At 38.3% G+C, this 18,295-nt stretch overlaps 2 protein-coding genes across 3 annotated transcripts; both read right to left on the bottom strand.

The window, feature by feature from the left end:
* Positions 1-157: 157 nt before the first annotated feature.
* Positions 158-8,183, bottom strand: LOC306984106 (transmembrane gamma-carboxyglutamic acid protein 3-like). 2 transcript variants are annotated; one of them, XR_013794488.1, is made up of 5 exons: positions 7,995-8,183; positions 7,208-7,253; positions 5,783-5,943; positions 3,650-4,482; positions 158-1,383 (listed from the first exon to the last, which is right to left on the bottom strand). XR_013794488.1 is itself a non-coding variant. In XM_079585141.1 (5 exons), the coding sequence occupies exons 1-5, from the start codon at positions 8,058-8,060 to the stop codon at positions 1,329-1,331; spliced, it is 855 nt and encodes a 284-aa protein (XP_079441267.1). In that variant the 5' UTR covers positions 8,061-8,183; the 3' UTR covers positions 158-1,328. The 2 variants fall into 2 exon arrangements, 1 of the variants encoding a protein (XP_079441267.1); XM_079585141.1 differs by having other exon boundaries at positions 3,956-4,482.
* Positions 8,184-10,319: 2,136 nt separating this feature from the next.
* ripply1 (ripply transcriptional repressor 1) lies at positions 10,320-12,627 on the bottom strand. The gene is made up of 4 exons (XM_079586560.1): positions 12,465-12,627; positions 12,244-12,322; positions 11,330-11,403; positions 10,320-10,980 (listed from the first exon to the last, which is right to left on the bottom strand). Exons 1-4 carry the CDS (start codon positions 12,530-12,532, stop codon positions 10,776-10,778), a joined length of 426 nt encoding a protein of 141 aa, XP_079442686.1. The 5' UTR covers positions 12,533-12,627; the 3' UTR covers positions 10,320-10,775.
* Positions 12,628-18,295: the final 5,668 nt, after the last annotated feature.

Here is an 18,295-nt window from a genome sequence, read left to right as displayed (position 1 = left end):
GAATTAAATTATGCATGTATGATGTTTGTGACAAAACACAGATTAACATGATTTTTTTTTAAAAACATGTCAATCTCGGAAGCTCTGTTAACATGCATGTGGGTCAAATCTTTAAAGAAAAAGAAAGATTTGTTATGGAAGACTCCAAATTCTTTTTGCTTTAAGTCAAGAAATTGTCATTTTATTTTGGTGATAGTTAATTGATGAATTAATGCTTTAAACAAGTCTGTGTGTCAAAACACAAAGCACTCATAAAAGTGAGCTCACAGAGCTGTATTCGAATTTCCCCCAATTCAAGCTTAAATATGAAAGATGAATATGAAATACTTCCAAAGTAATAATAAAAAATAAAACTAGATCATGCATCAGTTTACCATTTACGCAATTGACTTTTGTGCGCAAAATATCTGATTATATGTATTGTATATTCACACAAATGGATATTCGAGTATATTATATCCATTTGGTTTAGAAATTGCCATGATGCCTAAGATGAAGGACATTTGACACAAGACATACACAAATGTATAATTTTATCATATAATTATGAATTACAATACCACCAGTAGTGCTTATGTTAATCAAATGCAAAATGAGTGTAACCAGCACAAACAGATCTAAGATAATCAGAGCCACAGTGGAAAAATATACAAATAATAAAATGCACAAAACAAATATGCAAATAAATGATTGAAAAATCATGCAGTTTGGCTTGAAGAACAACAATGGTGCATTATGTTTTGGTTTTGGATATAACATATATTTAGCATATAACCCCAAGCCCGTGGCTCCTGTGGCACATTCTTACTAGCGCAAACGCTAGACAGAAACATGACTGCTGGCGACAGGCATAGATATACGAACACATTTACACACACACACATATTCCCTGACACATTTCTTCACGCGTACAGTTCTCTCTTGGTCTAAAATAAACACAAAGATAAACCACACTTGACATTATCTCCAGTTCTTGCTACCTCTTACATAGTGTTGTTCATTAGAAACCTGTTGCTTAATACGCCATCGTAACATTCAGCCATAACTTACAACTCATTGTCCACCTCTCAACGCTTGTCATCCACTGTAGCGAGCTGTCTATGCTATTCTCTTATCGGCCTGAACCTGATCTGCAGTCTGTGCCAGCTATTATCAAAGCCGTCTAACTGAGCTGGGTGCTCCATCAGCGTAAAAGACAGCCTGTCAGGGCATCATGGGATTGATTGTTGCGGCTGGAGTAAGAGGCCCAGGAGACATGAGCCGAGCCTCAAGCCAAGTAAGCAGTTTGCAATTCGTCCATTTTCAATGAGGAGAAGCAAGGTCAAACCTCACTTCCCCAGTGCATCCTTCCAGTGCTTGCTTACGTCCAATCCATTCGGTCTACTGTTTGGATGAAAGCGTTTGGTCATGCTAAAGTTTGAAATTAGCAGTTTATAATAATACAGTGTTTTCAGCACAATTATATTAAGGCTCCGTTAGTTTTAGTGCTTCGCCCTACAACCCACTGACCTATTGTAATGTCCCGTTTGCATTTATATTGGATTGAGGCGATATTCCCATCACAACACTAAAGGTGCAGTCACATAAGTGAAATTTTGCGGGCAAAACAAGGTTCATTGTCTATTGTCAGTTGTGTAGTGATGTATGAAACACAGCTTACTCAGGTCCTTCTTATTAAGAAGCTTTTTCGTCAATCCGCTCACAAGTGGACGACGCTAAATACAGGTGTAAACATGGTCTAAACGTTTTGAGCTTGTCCGCTTTCGACCACTTCCAGAGGCAGTCGATAGAACATCCGACATTCGAAATATGTCAATTACGTGAGGTTATTTCACCCATTAGATCGAAAGATCTGAAAAAGCACAAACATTTACCCGCCAATAGACCCTCCCCTCGAAGAAATCAGGATAGAAGTGGTTGAAAGTGGATAAAAGACACGGATTAAAACCCCCAGGTGTTAACGGGAAAGTGTCTCCCTCGTCTACTTGTGATCCGATCGACCAAACCAGTTCTGTCAGGACCACTATCATCACATACGAATCACAATTAGCATACAGTTTGGATTGGCGGTATGGTTCAGTTCTGGGCGAGAACTACCAGTGCATCCATGTACCCTAGCATGGATAAGAGCAGGGAGAGCAGCAATAACCCCCCTTAGGGTAAACCGAACTGAACCAACATGTTTTGCAGATATCATTATTTCAAGATTTTAAAGTACAACATAATTCGAGAATTTATTCTGATTCAAGGGGAATCAGAATGCCAAATCCTGACTGACGAGAGGAGGAGCTGGGGAGGGAGGAGGGTAATTCGCTCCTGAGAAACGCGACAGCTGCTGATAATACTGAAGGAGCTTATATATGTATACAGTAATAGGCCTCGTATTCCTTAGGTACTGTAGATGTGGATCAGCTGATGCGAGCTTGACTAACGTGACCTGCCAGAACTGACGCTACGCTTGAGGGCTACTGAAGTCACTTTAAAACCAAGCAGCTTTCTGTTAGTCAACGCTGTGAATTTGAGTGGCCATCTTGAACCTGAAAATCTTTCGCCCTCATACCGAATTACATGGATTTCTATTGAAAAAACTGGATATTGCCCACAAAAATTCACCAAACAACAGTAAATGTGACCGTACCGTAAGCCAAATATCCCATTCACTCAAAGTTGGCAGTGTGAGAGATTATTTACAAATTTACTGCAACGGCAGCAGTTCATTGGCTTAAACCTGAGCTGGAAAACATGATTCAGCTGCATGTTTGGTTGACTAGGTAGAGCACAAGCCGTGTACACAGAGATATAGTGATGAGGAGGGAAAACAAGCCGTGAGAACAAGCAGCATTATAGTACAGTATAGCACCTGCCACAGAAAGCTTTGTACAAAATCACACAGTTTTTACGCTGTTATAAAAAAAGAGTAATAAAACACATTGTAAACAGTCTTAGAATGACGGGGAGAACAACAAAAACAAGAAATTGAGGGCCTGGAATGTTGTATTATCCAATGATTGGACCCCAAACACAGGTTTTTAGTTTGAGTTTTTTGTGCATTTGTGTCTTGTGAAGAGAGTGATTGTGTGAGCACAGCGTTTGAGGTAAAATCTCTCAATAACCATAAAATCACAAGCAGCCTAGCAGACGATTGGATTGACCATCCTTCTTGTTTCTAAGGCCTAGTTCCACACACATTATATGTGAATTTCTGTGTATGTGTCTGTAAACAATCAAATTGTGTGCATACGCGAGAGTGCATCTTCCACAAAGACGGCGTGATCGTAACATACGTATGATTTCGGATGTTGTGTTTTGCATTTGTTTAGTTCCCGTCAGTGGTACAATTTACACGTGAGAGTGTATTACTAATTCTGACGTTGGTATGGATCAGAGATACTGCTGGTATAAGATTTCACAGGGCTTAGTATACTTAGTAGTGTAAGGGAATCTATGAAATTACGACTTTATAAACACAAGACGCACACGCTCTAGAAATATTCGGTGTGTCTGAACATTCCTACGATACACCAATTCGATTTGGCACATCCTCACGAACGATCCTTTCGTTTCCTAGGCGGCTCTGAAGCTTGATGCCCGACGCGATTACGACCAACTTGCCGACTCTCGGCGAGGGATATATCTCTTCTTCACTTACATCTGTACATTTTCCTTCTGAAGTGCAGCTGCTGCTGTCGTGCGTTGTGGTGTGAGCGGTTGAAGTAGATGTGAAGAGGGTGAGAAGAGTGTACTAGTGTGAAGGCAGGACCCTTTTGAGACTTGAAAAACAACCACGTTTACCAGTGCAGTCCACAAACCGATCAACGACACAAGGCGACTGTCAAATACATAGCCTGCACGCTCTGTTCAGAGTGGGAGACACATTAGGATTAGTGCTTGGGAACCAGTGCATCCCTAACATTTGGTTACCGCTATATGTGTCCTTGTTTATGAAAGCTCTCACTTTTCAAGCACAATCTCCTCATATTTAGGCGGAGGATCGCTGTATGGGGCTGTCGTCTCATCGCTGCTGCTCTCTAAGTGGCCGGTGACTTCCTCGTAGGATGGCGGCGGGGTCGCCCCGGACAGATAGGACGCCACGGACAAGGATGAATCTTGTACGTACAGGGAGCGATTGTTCTGCGAATGGGCGGCGTGATGATGGGCGTCTTGTGCGGTGACTGAAGCACCGCTGACCACCACGCTGGGCCGCTCATTGGCGTGAGAGTTCTCTGAGTGCGCGGGGGGTTCGCGGTGCACCAGGATGCGCGGGAGGCTGCGGGAGTTCCGGTTGGCCAGATAGCGGTTCTGGGTGTAGGCCGGACGCCGGCGCGTGGCTTTCTGCAGTTGACAGCGCCAGATGAGGAAGAGCGCGATGATGATGAGAAGGGCCACGCCCAGGAGGGGCACCACCATGTACACAGTGTCCGGGCGCTCCGAATCAGCATTGCTGTTCACTGTGTAGATGCTGCGGTTTTTCCAGAACTCCATCTATGAATGAAGGGATAGCCACTTTTACACATTGTTAAATTGCAGTGGCCTTCTGTGTTTTATACATATATAGCATTCACACACCACCACCAGAACGCCATTAAAACTCAACCGGATATCATTTGCTATAATATAAATGCTATAAATAAAACCAAATGCCCTCTGTAAAGTAAAAAAAAAAAGATAGCAGAGCAAAATTTCAATTTGACAAAACAAATTCTATAAAACAACCATAGCAACATAGTAGACTGTCTTAAAGTCGGCATGAAATCAAAATTGACCCTATTTACTTTGTTAGCGGATATTACTAGTCTTGTGGTGAACAATTAATCCGTGAAAGTTAATACACGAAAAACATTTTTTTGCCGAAGTTATCTTTAATCAAAGTCTGAAAAGTTACTTCCGGTTCTGGAATGGTTCTTTTTCTGATGACATACAGTAGGCTTGACAGCTTGGGTTGGTTAAACGCTTAGCCACTCCCCTCAAACCGTTACTCTGCTATGGGCGAGAGATGGAGAGGAGGAGCGCTGAAGTTAAACCCTGCCCTCTGTTCAATATTCCCTTTCACTCGGAAATGCGTCACAACACTTGAGAAAAGTCGTTTGCAACTTCCGGTTCACGCGGACTTTAAGGATGACACACTATCACGCCCCAGGGTTAACTAATAAGGGTTATTAGTAGATTACAGGGTTAACACTGTAATCCCAAATTTTTTGATGTCATGCACATGCGTAGGCTATTATGTGTTTTTGCAAATGAAAGGATACAGATATTAACAATAAGAAAAAAATTGTGTGTGTGTGTGTGTGGGGGGGGGGGGGGGGGGGGGGGGGGTGCATACGGACATCATCACAAGTGCTTATAAAAATGTTGTGTATAGAAATGTTCATGATGTGATTGTGATGAAAAGTGTGTTTTAAGTTTCAGTTATGTTTAAGTGAGATTTTTTTCTCCACAGGGCCAAAAGTGCCAATATTATTACCTAATAAAACACCCACTTATAACAGATCTGTATGTCATGTTGGCCTCAAGTAAACCAAGTGACATAATTGCATTGCCTCCTAAGAACTTTGCGACAGGCTCAAAATCTCCGCCAGCAGATTTCTTATGTAAAATCCTCCAAACATTGCAAGTCCTTGTTCACACATAACCATAATAAAGCATTATCTCAGCCAAAATTGCCAGAACTGATTTGCTGGCATTTCGAACACAAGCCTCTGAAAGGAACAACCTGTATGTGTGAAAGCACCTCATATCAATATCATTGTTTAAAGCTTTTGCTAGTAAAGACAGTATTTACCGTTTGCTCCTTATTTTCAAACACTTCATTGGCCTCCTCAAAGCTGCAGCTCTCTTCGGAACATTCCCTCTCGATGTTGCCCGGCCGGAGCTCCTCCAGGAAACCATTATCCCGTGGAAAGCGTTTGAGGAGAGAGTTTGCATCCTTGCCATTTAGAAACGCTGAGAGATTAAAAGACATCTGTATGTTTTAGCTACCGGGAGCAAAGGTGTTTCTCTGTTTGTTCTGTTAATGTGTATATTACATAAGTTTTCAAGCTCATGCCTTTGCCGATGGATAAGGCTTGTCAAATACATCAAATCTAAAGGGTTTTATGCCGTTCCCATAAAATGTGCAATTACTTATAGAAAAAAACTATTTTTGTCATTATTCTTCTGAGAATGATTTCCTATCCAGTAATCATTCCAATAATTTTCCATCAATGAAACAGTCTTACATACAACACCAGAGAGAAGTCTATAATTTTTACCAGATTCAGTTATGACATTATGATTAAACATTATAAGGTCAAAAACATTTTTTATTTTTTTTTATTACCCGGTAAACATATCCACAGATGAAATGTTCACAATACAACATGATCAACATGCATCTAGAAAACAGAATTTTCAATAACACTTTAGTTTAGGGTCAAATTCTCACTATTCACTAGTTGCTTATTAGCATGCATATTACTAGGATATTGGGTGTTTAATACTTATAAAGCACATATTAATGGCTTATTCTGCATGATGAAATATTCTACATCCGTTAATCCTTCCCAACACCAAAACTTAACAACTACCGTTACCTTACTAACTATTAATAAGCAGTAATTCAGGGTTTATTGAGGCAAAAGTCATAGTTAATAGTTGAGAAATGGACCCTAAACTAAAGTGTGACTGAATTTTCATTTTATGGTGATCTATTACCTTAATTAATATGCATCAATTTGTAATATGGGTCATTTCAATGCTGAAAAGAGTACAGCAGGGCTTCAGAAGAGCAACAGGAACCCAAAGAGCTTTGTCATTTAACAAGGCATCAAGAACTTGACGCCTGGGAAAGTTCCTGGGAACACTTTCTTTCTTTTTTTGATCGTGGAACAACATTCCTGTTCAAAAATGTAGTCCTAACCATATCCCTACCCCTAAACCTATCCCTACCTATAAGTTATCCGTAAAATCAGAGGGAAATGACAGGTGAGTAACACTGAAAGAAGCACCTAACCCTGATTGTAAACCTAAACTTGACATAAACTGTAAACCTGTCCCTCAAATCTGATTGGTTGATTAGAATGTTGTTCCAGGATCAAAATCTTTGAACATGTTGCACTTGGTGAAATCAGGTTTTTGGTCAAGGACTACTGGGCTATTTTTAGATCAGACCAATCTTTATGGACCTTATCAGTGTTTCAAGATGAAGTTGTTGAAATCTGGCCCTTACCTGCTGCCATACTACCACAAGAGAACTCAATCTGAAGTATTTTGACCTGGGCAGAAGAAAAGATGCATTTAAAGCGTTGAAAAAAACGTGCATACCTGTTGTTGTTATTCATCATAATTCCGGCATTGGCTTTGCTCACAATATTCTAAAATATCACATAAACAGAAGACTGCTTAGATATCCCACTATATAAATCTATAAGCTATTGCATGTCTAAAGATATGCTGATGGGGGAGGGAGAAGGGGCGGGGGAGGAGGTTCCCATAGTAACGGAGCGGGTAGATAGAGAGATGCGCGAGCTAAATTTATATCACTCGTGCTCGAGCTCACTCCTTAACGAATTAATTTAATTCGAGAGTTACTATCGCTTTGTCACATACGAAAAATATCAGCCCACCTTTAACGTATTGAAACTGCGTCCAATAAAAAACACAATAACACTAAGAGAAATGCAAAGCATACTTAAAATGCTAGATGCAAAATAGATTTTCTTCTATTTAAAAGTGCAAAGGTTTTTATGAAGATATTGACAAAACAATTCGCTGTAATTACAGCCATTACTCAAGCCATTCTTAAAAGCAAATAGCTTTCTTAAAAGCGAATAAAATATTAATAAGACAAGAGACATTCAGTTTGACTGACTATAACGTTAGTCCTTAGATGGGATCTCTGTGTGATTAAAGAGGTTTATTTATAGCGATATTTTTTAGTTGCCATGGAACGAAAGAAAATAACGTGTACATTTGTAACTCGGGAGGGGGAGACGCAACATAATAATAAAGCCTACCTTCCAGGCTGTAGCAATTGCTAGTCCATTCCATCCCTGTTTCCAACGAGGGAGCAGAACACACATGAGTCATGGATGCCCTTTGATTGACATGCGGATGGGCCAATAGGAGTCACGGATTCCCCCTGATTGTCCAATGAAATTCCATTGTTGATTTCGTACACGCAAACTCATACTTCTAAACTGGGTAGTGTAGTCTATGCGCACGTATACAGTCCTCCGAAATAGTTTCAAGAAACCGTTGCGTATTTTTGCCCAGACATTAACGTTTTATTCTTATCGCCATGAACGCCGAGGGCAAACAAGTGACATTTTAATTAGAGAAAGAGCATGATATCGGGACACAGTCAAGACTCAGGGGTCCCTGTTGATGCCACGCCTTGTATTAAAAGACAGCATTACCCATAATGCCGAAATGCTCTTCTTTAACTCTAGCCGCTTGTGATGGAGCCGTGTATGGCAGGCTGAATTGGCATATAAAACTATGGTTTGACTATCCATAAATATATTTTAGATAGTTATTTTTTTCCCCACAAGGTGGGAGTGTTGTTTTGTATTATAGCTAGAGATCTGTGATGGTGAAATCCTGCTGTTTTGAGTGATGAGCGCCAGTCCATTATTATTATTTTTGTTAATTTGCAAATTTAAGAAGACATGAGACGTGTACAAAAAAAAAGTTTGGTAATGATTACTAGCACAATTGAATCCACAGCATGCAACATTATCCTACTTTATGATACTGTATATAGAACAAAAACCTTCCTGAGTACTCTCTGCATTACTTTTGTCACTTTTACACATGCCCCACATTTATAGTTTCATACTTTTGAATTACTTCTTTATAAAGCAGTTTAAAATTACCCAAACATACAGGACCTTTATTATAAAATTCTTAAACAAAATGGCAGATGACAAGTTTCTGTGAAAGGGTTGGTTAATAAAGTGTTTAAAGTGGGGTTTAGCAAAGTATTTCCGTGCATGTTTCAGATAAAGTAATTTTGCAGTAAGAATGTTAACTCCAGATATCTACAATGAAATTATTCCCAGTCACAAAGCTAAATGCAGATATCTCAGAAATAACTTCTGAGTAAAAAATCAGATTGAGATATCCAAATTAAATAGTAGATTTCTTTAAATGAGTTTGAAGAATTGCACTTCACGGTATTTATTAAGTTTTGCCAATATAGTCAAAAATACAATTCAAGGTATCTAATTGTAATTAGACTAGTAATACATTACTTTGAGATATCTAAAAGTATATTATATCTTTAATGATAAAGTTTTCTTAAATTTGAATTATGACTAACACCGTTAGATATCTCGAGTTATAATTCTTTAGTGGTAATTCAATGTGGTATTATGACTATTCAAAATAACATTGTGGATATCTTCAAAGCATAGATATCTTAATTCCAATTACGACGAGTCAAAATTGCAGAATAGATACCTGATGGCATTGGAATTTTGACTAGTCAAAACTAAATTACAACTAGTAGAGCCAAGGGTATTAAATGCTAACACAGCTTGCCACAGCAGATTTTTGTAATATCAGTATGTGGCTGCAAAATGACCTTTAAACTCACCTTTACATGTAACAACCAATTTGGGCTGACCATCCTAAATGTCCACCAAACTTTTTAAGTTTTCAGTACACTTCAGTCAGTTCAGCAGTACACTTTAGCCATATTTCAAAGACATATAATAAAACTATAATATGTTTACAAGTTATTTACATTTAATTGTAAATAACACGCAATTGTCAGAAAACATTACATTCAGTTGTTTGCACTTAAGTTTATTCCTTTAAAGTCAATTATTTCTGTAATTAATACTCATTTTAAAATATTCTAAGGGGTTGCATGCTTTTATCATGTCATTCTATAACACTTTTTAATGCAATTATTATTCAATAAGCACTTTTTGGCAGGTCTTGAAAAAGATTTATCAGGGGAAATGAAAGCTAACTGATGCTTAATTTATAGTGAACAAACATATTGTCTGCAAACCGTGGCTTTTTTCCGTTGCCTCCGTTTTCCTCCTATAGAAACTGCTTTTTCTCCTATATCTATAGATAAAGCAAAGACATCAAGTAAGGTCTCTGTTGACTCCAGGACTTTACAGGAAGAGTCCAATCTTGAACATCAGACATTCTTAGGGAGGACATTGTCATTGTGGACAGTGCCCTTTATCAAACCTCTTTTGTTTGAAATGGACAAACAGCAGAGCCCCTTCTGGTCAACAGATAGTGTCGGAGAACATCAAAGGAGCGAGCGAGTTCAAAAAAGAGACCTATCTGAAGCACAGATCCCAAAACAGACAAGGTTTGCACTCATTTAAATAGATTTTATTATTATAGTCAAAAGTACAAAAGTAGAAAAATATGCCATAAATACATATATACATTAAAGTACATAAATCATAAGTTAGGGATGGGTAATAGAATACAAATAGAATTTTATATACAAAGGAAGGTAAGAATCCTGAGATCGATCCAAAACAACAATTCCCAATGTGGGAATGCGTTTTCTCTGTTCCTAACAGGAAATGCATGCATGCAAGCCTCTGCATTCGTGTTTCCTGCATAAAACAATCAGTCAAATCATTCTGCTTGTGCTTAAGATGCTCATAAGACATGACCATGTCCACGCACTGAATTATTGATGGCACGACTTCTCTAATAGAGCGTGATGTGGCGTTATCCAGTGTCTATGTTAAATTTATGAACTTTCCCTCAGCGTAAAGTCACATTTGCAGAGGCGGCGGGCGGGTGAGGTTGAGCGTTCAGTTGTAACTGGTGAAGTGACTGTTGAGTTTAAGACACTCCTCGTCGTCGCTGTCGTCATCTTCATCACAGCTGTCCTCCTCCTCGTCCTCGCTGTCTGACTCATCGTAGAAGTTAATGGTGGCCTGCACTGGGAAATTTCGGAGCAGGGACTCGCCATCGCTGAAGAGGTAGTCGAAGGATTTCGATCTGGGCCAGTACAGCCTAATGTGTGAAGAGATAAATAGGTAAATACACTGGAAAAATATCGTCTCACATTTAGAAATTGCATACATTTAATGACAAAGAAGCTGTTTTATATAGGCTATATAAAGCAATTTTCAACTTTTTAAAATGTAATTTAAGTTGAAATTACTTAAACATCCGAGTTGATAACTTAAATATTGAAGGCCGCAATTTTATTTACCGTGAAACTACGCAAATAGAGCAAGGAAATGCATTTTTCAGCATGGTAAAATAAGCCTTATTTGGAACAGATTAGGGTTTTAGGGCTAAAAGAAAATCGTGTTACAAAACAAAACCATTGCTCAAGCAAAATGAAATGTGCACTGACCTGACAGGGTGCTGGAAAGATTGCATCTTGCCATCTGTTGTAGTGTTGCTGGGCACTTCTGGCCTGGAGTAAGGCTGGAAAGAGTGAGAAAAGACGTGTAAGACCGCATGCACAAAAACACAACTCAAACAATGCTTCCTGTCCAGTGTTTATGAGGTGATATCACTGCCAGCTTCGTGGGTGTATAACACCCTGGGCAGGATGCGAAAGCTGTGACATGGAGGGTGTCAGGCTAAAGTGTTTGTGGGAAACTGGCTCCAACTCCCTTTCCCAAACCTAGCTAGAGGTGTCTGCTTAAATCTTGGCAAGCGAGTTAGCGCTTGCTCTCTGGGAGCTGTTTTCCCCTACACCTCGTCGCTGGGCACAGACTCAGTGTTCACACTCAGACAGTGGTGCCATATGGCTGAGTGTCTCAGTGCTAGAACTGCTCTCAGTTTGCCTTTGCAATGGCTCTGTGGCAATGAAACGGCTCCACGGTCGCACCTTATGCTGCCTAATGCTCACCACATGCCTGTCTGTCACCTTAAAGCTACCTGATGCTGCTTAAAAGAACTGTACAAGTCACCATGCAAAAAACATGTAGCCTGATATTATCACACATTTTTATTTTTAGTCAAATCAACTTAGATAAATAATAAAGTTGTTCAGATAACACAATATTTTGAGTTTTTTTATTAAACCAATCTCCTTTATTTTATTAACCTAAAGTTTTAATTTCAATGAACTCAAAATTTTAAGGCAACCAGGCAGCTAACTTACTTTTTTGAGTTAAACCAACAATATATATTTTTTTACAGCGTAATAAATAGCACTGTGGTGGCAGGAGTTCATTACGGTACCATGTGTTTAATAACATTCCTAAACAGATGGAAATTCCGTTGAAATATTAGGATTGCAGTGGTGGAAATACTTACACAAGCCAGCTTGGTTTTCCGGCATTCAGTTTGAGCATCTTTTCTGGTCACGAGCCACGGTCTCCACAGGGAAGCTGGGCTGTGGATCAAATATGATAGTAATATTTTAGCTGTGCATTTAACAGTCAACTTTTCAATAAAGAATAGAACAAAACCGAATAGAATAGAATAGAATAGAATAGAATAGAATAGAATAGAATAGAATAGAATAGAATGCTCACCTGCTGGCCTGCTGGATCTTAGTGTTCATAGTATTGGAAAGAGGAGCGACAAAGCACACGGAATTCATCTTTCTCTTTCTCTCTTTTTCTTGGCGATAGTCCCAAATAGTCCCGTTTTTTGGAAGATCTCCGAGCGATGTGCGCTGTGGATGAGTCGAAGTGAATGAATGAAGGAGATTCGCTCTCGGGGTTTTTATGGAGCTGCTGGTGCAGGGGCGGGGCCGGGCGATGGTGCCGACGATGCCAAATGATCGGAGGTTGTTTTGAGAGGGGGTTTGGTGCTGTTTGCCAAATGATTGGGATAGAGACTGCTATGGACATTTTGGTGTGAAGACTTCTCCAGTTGTATAAACAGTGCGCCCCAGCGTGAGGGTGAGAAATCTGGTACCGTGAGGTTATTGCAACAACACGGAGGGGCAAACTTGCACACCATCTGCGAGAAAGACGACGGGGGGCGACACAGGACTGCGACCATATATAATATAGTTAGTTAGGTTTCGTGACTATTAAATTAAGGAGTAGGCTATAGCCTACGCAGTCGTGATCAAAAGATCAAAAAGTGCGCCTAAACACTAGGCTATTCCCAGCCCAGACTAGCCTAGCCTATATAACGTAGATTAATCTCCTAGGCTTGATATAGGCTATTTAAAAAAATGTTTTAATTTTTTGTTGACATAAAATTGTATTAAAACTATTTTGTTTGGGTTAGGCTGTTATTAAAATGATGTAGATACAACTCCATACATTTATACAATTCCATCAATAGAAACTATACTGGCCCCCAAGTTATTGAACTCCTAGCCTACTTTATTTTGTGGGTAACCCTGTAACCATTTTGATTTTGTATAGCAACCGTTTGATTAGGCTACTAAAAACTAAACTAAAAATATTAAGTGTTAAATTGGCTAGGCCTACCGCGTGTGTCATGCTTAAATGAAATGTAACCCTGTTTTTAAATGCATGTAGCCTAATTATAGGCCTAGCAATTTATTTGTATTTAGCTAGTTTGTAGATAGCTACAACTCAATTTATTAACATTCAAATTCATTCTTTAAATCATAGAATGTTATTATATAGCTATTATAGCCATAGCCTAAAGATTTTTTTTAGCATAAAGGCTATTTTGATTTTTTTTAATGGCCCGTCTCTGCTGTCTGTTGATTCTTTAATTACTGCCTTCGACAGCTGATCTGAAAACAGCTCTTAACTTAAACACTCGCAAGAGTCACCAAAAGCTGAACAACTGAAGCCGATCCGTGGTCAGTCCGAGCGCGTCTCGCGCTGTTTGTCTAAAAGCACGCGTTCACACTTCAGCCCGTTAAGAAGGGTGCAAAATATCTCACTAAAGCGAATTTAATGAGGTCCTAATAGGGGCTTGATGGACTTCGTCGCTCCATTTGGAGGAGCAAATTTGCGAGTCTGCGTCACTCCGACCTCCTATAGAGCCAGCAAACTGACCCGCGTCAGGCAAAAGGCACAAATGGACAACGCAAGATTAGCGACGAGCTAGTTTAAACATACAGTTGAGATTACAGATAATGCGATTCAATCAATTAACGGTAGTGTTTTCGTTCACTTTACTAATCTAATTAGCAAAAGAGGTGAGGGGCAAACGCCATCTTGCAAATAGATGGCAAAAAGCGAATTCCCTCAAAAGTTATTATAGGCCTACTAGCCTATATAATATAGACCTGTATTTGTCAAATGAGTGTAATGGCTACATTATAGGCCTATTACACAAATTAAATTCCTTTAAAGAACCATATAGGATGGATAGATAGGTTATCACAGATAGATATATGGATGGATAGATAGATGGGTGGATGGATAGATAGATAGAAGAGTAAGTGGATGGATGGATAGATAGGTTATCACAGATAGATATATGGATGGATATCTAGATAGATGGGTGGATGGATAGATATCCTAGATAGAAGAGTAAGTGGATGGATGGATGATATAGATAAATATAGCCTATGGATAGATAGATGGGTGGATGGATATAGATAGATAGATGGGTAAGTAGATGGATGGATGATAGATAGATAGATAGATAGATGGATGGACGGATGGATGGATGGATGGATAGATAGATAGGTGGATATGTATGGATGTATGGGATAGATAGATAGAGTAGATGGATATAAGCACAGAGCATCAGACAGTGAGGGTGGCAGTTGTTTATTCTGTTCATTTGGGAGTGTTCTGGCGTATGGGGGTCTGTCTAGTCCCAGTCTGTTTTAACATTTGCTGATCTCAGAGCCTTGGAAACCCCCTGCCACTAACGCCTCTTAAAAATCTTCTCCCCCATGGTCAGGAATGTCAGTAATCACCAGCCTGCTGCTCCCCAAGCCTGACCACTGTTTTCTTTAAAGCGAGTCAACACAAATCTTTAATTTATAATAACAAGAAATGGATTAGTTAGAGCACGAATGCAATATATATGAAGATGTGATCTGTTCTTGTAATTAATTGATGTACTGGAGTCAAATTGTTATTCTTTTTTGTCTTTTTTCTTTTTTTATGAAAGATTTGAACTAATATGTGACTGACAGTTTATACTGTTTATTTTAAACCTAACCCGCTAACATTGATTGATTGGTCTGATTAAAGTTATGTTTTCAAAATATTTTAATAATGGTGTGACCGGCCCATAACCTTTCCCTCAAGCCAAGATTGACTTAATCATTTAGATCATTGTAACTTCCAAAATACACGTAATGGATTATTTCAGAGGCTTATTTAAACGTTTCTCACATCTCAGATTTACTTTTTAAAACACATAGGCCTACTGCTGTTAGAAATTGAGGAAATAATGCAGAGCAAAAAAGTGAAAAATAGCCTACTTATATGAATGTGTAGCCACATGCATTTAAATCTATCTTTAAAGTGTATTCTGATATTGTAAAAGTAAAAAAACAGATTTTTATGTACAAAATTACATAAATTCTACAATGTCTCCTTTTAAATATTCACTTATAATAATAAAAAAAGTGATTCACAGTATAACATCAATGTTAACAACATTGTAAAGGTCAACCAAGCAACAATTTGGGTTGATAGCTTTTCTTAAAGCTACAGGAGACCCTCATTGACATTGAAATAGTATTTTAAAACAACCTTGTTAAATATTCCACGGTATGGCTGACCTCGGCTCAGGGTCAGAGTGTCCAGTCATGTTCATTCCAGTGACCCCGTCATTCTCACTTCCAAGCATCACACCTCTTCTCTCACACGCTCTGCGTCTCTGCCCATGTCCCAGGACCAGCATCAGTGTTCCCAGATCAGCACCAACATTGTCACTTCTCAAACCTTAAGCACCCTGATTCACATGCATCATTCATTCACAGGCTATAGCATTCTGACTGAACCCTGAAACCGAATAAAGATTATCGAGTTTCAACACTGTTAAAAAAAAGTACAACTTAAATGTGCAAGTCATCTCAACTCAAATGATACATTAAGCTGACTTAAAAAAGTGTTGAAAATTGCTTAACTTATTTTGATGAGTTAAAGCAATGTAAAAAAACATAGGTTGTCATAACTTATTGATCATATAATTTTTGTTGTGAAGTTTTTTTTTACACGCACAGGCTGTATGGTCAGTGCATATGATCTTTTTTGTGCTGAGCTCTTTTAGAGTCAGCGCTGAAAAAAATATAATAAATAAATAAATAAATAATAACAAAGCTGTCAAGACTGTACACACAATGGATAAACACTAAGAAAGTAACACACTAAAGACACACAATGAGATACACGCTATAAAACACTGTTACTTTCATATAAGAATATTGCACATTTTGCAGTTAACTTTCTCCAGAGACTATAAATAATGAGAAAACAGATACAAAGTCTCTGTAACAGAACAGATTTTAAGCAAAAAGTAACCTTAGCAGATGTCAGAAATAAAACCGTGTGATATTACAGAAGTGAGGTAGACATTTTTTTCCTCCTGTTGTTGTGACATTAAAAAAAAAGAAAGACAGGGGGCGCTCCTTCTGCTAAAATGATGAACTAGGGCTATTTCAATTCTTTGTATTTATATAATCACTTTTAAACAACACTATCATTCACATATCTGAGGAGAAGGTTTTATGTGAATAACAGTGTCAATTCTGCCTTTTCCTCACACAAAGCTTGAGAAGATTTGGGAATATATCACAGACAAGTCTGGACTGGTACTTTTTATGCTTTTTTGTGGAAATAATCACACTTTAATTGAATGAGAAAAGAAGAAGAAAGAAAGAGATAGGCCTACCGTTTTGGAATGACATGATGGTGAGTATATGATGAAAAAAAGTTATTATAAATGAACAAATACGCAGAGACCGATGCATAACCTGGATATTATCATTACATGTTTATGATCATCCATTAAACGGCTGACCTCGGCTCAGAGTCAGAGTGTCCAGTGATGTTCATTCAGTGACCCCGTCGTTCTCACTTCTACACAAGCATCACACACCTCTGTTCTCATCTGAGGAGGTGTGTGTGGACGACACCAGGCCTAACACCTCCTCACTGAGCACACTTCTCTCACCCGGCTGCGTCTCCGTCCATGTCCCAGGACCAGCATCAGTGTTCCCAGATCAGCACCAACATTGTCACTTCTCAAATCTGAAGCAGCCTGATTCACTGCAGTAGCATTCTGACTGAACCCTAAAACCGAATGAAGATTAATGTAGTGAAATATCTCCAACAGGGGACGCTCCTTAGGTTTTTTTTTTATTTTTTTTTTACTGTAAATGGCTTTTACACAGTTCCTGAAACTATGACGCGATTTATCAAAACTCTGCACACAAAAATGTCAAAACGCCACACGTCTCTTGCAAAAGCAAACACTTCATTCAAAACTATTTTAACTCTTCTACAAGTTGTGTTTTTGCATAGTAACTCAACAAACAAACATCAAATGATTAGCCAGTCAAACTCACACAGATGTGAAAAATGTAAAACTACTCTGTTCAGTGTGCAGTGGATTGTACAGGAGTTTGTCACAAGTACATGTGTGTGTAAATACACCGTATAACATGCATGCCTCAAGTACCACTTTTAGTGTGTGTAAGCAATTTTAAAAAACTGTAACGGAGTCTATTTAAATCCTTTGTATTTTTAGAATCACTTTGAAACATATAAACACTAATTAATTAACAAATGTTCGCTTCACTTTATTATTTTTTATTAGGCTAGTTTAGTTTCAGTCAAATAGTTTTTTTTTTAGCCATCTGCAGAAAGGCTCGAAATGGAATGTTTCATATTCATGACATCAATAACATCAAAGATCAATGATTTTCATGTCTTGTAACAGTTCAGATCTTTGTACGCTTGTTTCCGTCACAGGATTAAAAAATAAATAAATACAAAAGGTAATACCATTTACAGTAACAGTTAACTTTGTCCTAAGAATAATATATGAAAACTGAGATAAAAGGTCTTTGTATAGCCTAACAGATACATACAGTATGAACATATTATAAAGCAAAATGAAACATTAGCAATTCTATATATGACAGAGATAAAAACCTATTTTTTATTTTTGTTATGACATTCAAATGTAGTGATATTCAAAATCATTATCTGTCTCAAACTAGGTATTGCGACTTGGGAGTTAGTGTTATAATTTGTAAGTTCAATTCTGAAAAAATCTGACTTTTTCATCCTTTTTACAGTTTACATCTTGCCATTCTGAGAAAAAAAAAATCTGAATTGTGAGTTTATATCTTTCAATTCTGACTTTACTCCTCAAAAATAGTCAGTTACCTCTTCTTCTTTTTTTTTTTACAGTTTTTCTAAATTGCTAAAACACATTTCTTGAAACCATCACTCCT

Source organism: Phoxinus phoxinus, assembly GCF_949152265.1.
Source record: "Phoxinus phoxinus genome assembly, chromosome: 17".
Classification (NCBI taxonomy): Eukaryota; Metazoa; Chordata; class Actinopteri; order Cypriniformes; family Leuciscidae; genus Phoxinus; species Phoxinus phoxinus.
This window is presented reverse-complemented; position numbering and strand designations above follow the sequence as displayed.

Coding starts and splice junctions, on each gene's coding strand:
- LOC306984106 (XM_079585141.1), bottom strand. CDS start 8,060: ATGTGTGTTCTGCTCCCTCGTTGGAAACAGGGATGGAATGGACTAGCA. Junction 4,483..5,782: donor TTGAAAATAAGGAGCAAACG/GTAAATACTGTC, acceptor CTTCATTCATAG/ATGGAGTTCTGGAAAAACCG. Junction 1,384..3,955: donor GAGGAGATTGTGCTTGAAAA/GTGAGAGCTTTC, acceptor TCATCCAAACAG/TAGACCGAATGGATTGGACG.
- ripply1 (XM_079586560.1), bottom strand. CDS start 12,532: ATGAATTCCGTGTGCTTTGTCGCTCCTCTTTCCAATACTATGAACACT. Junction 12,323..12,464: donor AAGATCCAGCAGGCCAGCAG/GTGAGCATTCTA, acceptor TTTGATCCACAG/CCCAGCTTCCCTGTGGAGAC. Junction 11,404..12,243: donor GGAAAACCAAGCTGGCTTGT/GTAAGTATTTCC, acceptor CACTCTTTCCAG/CCTTACTCCAGGCCAGAAGT.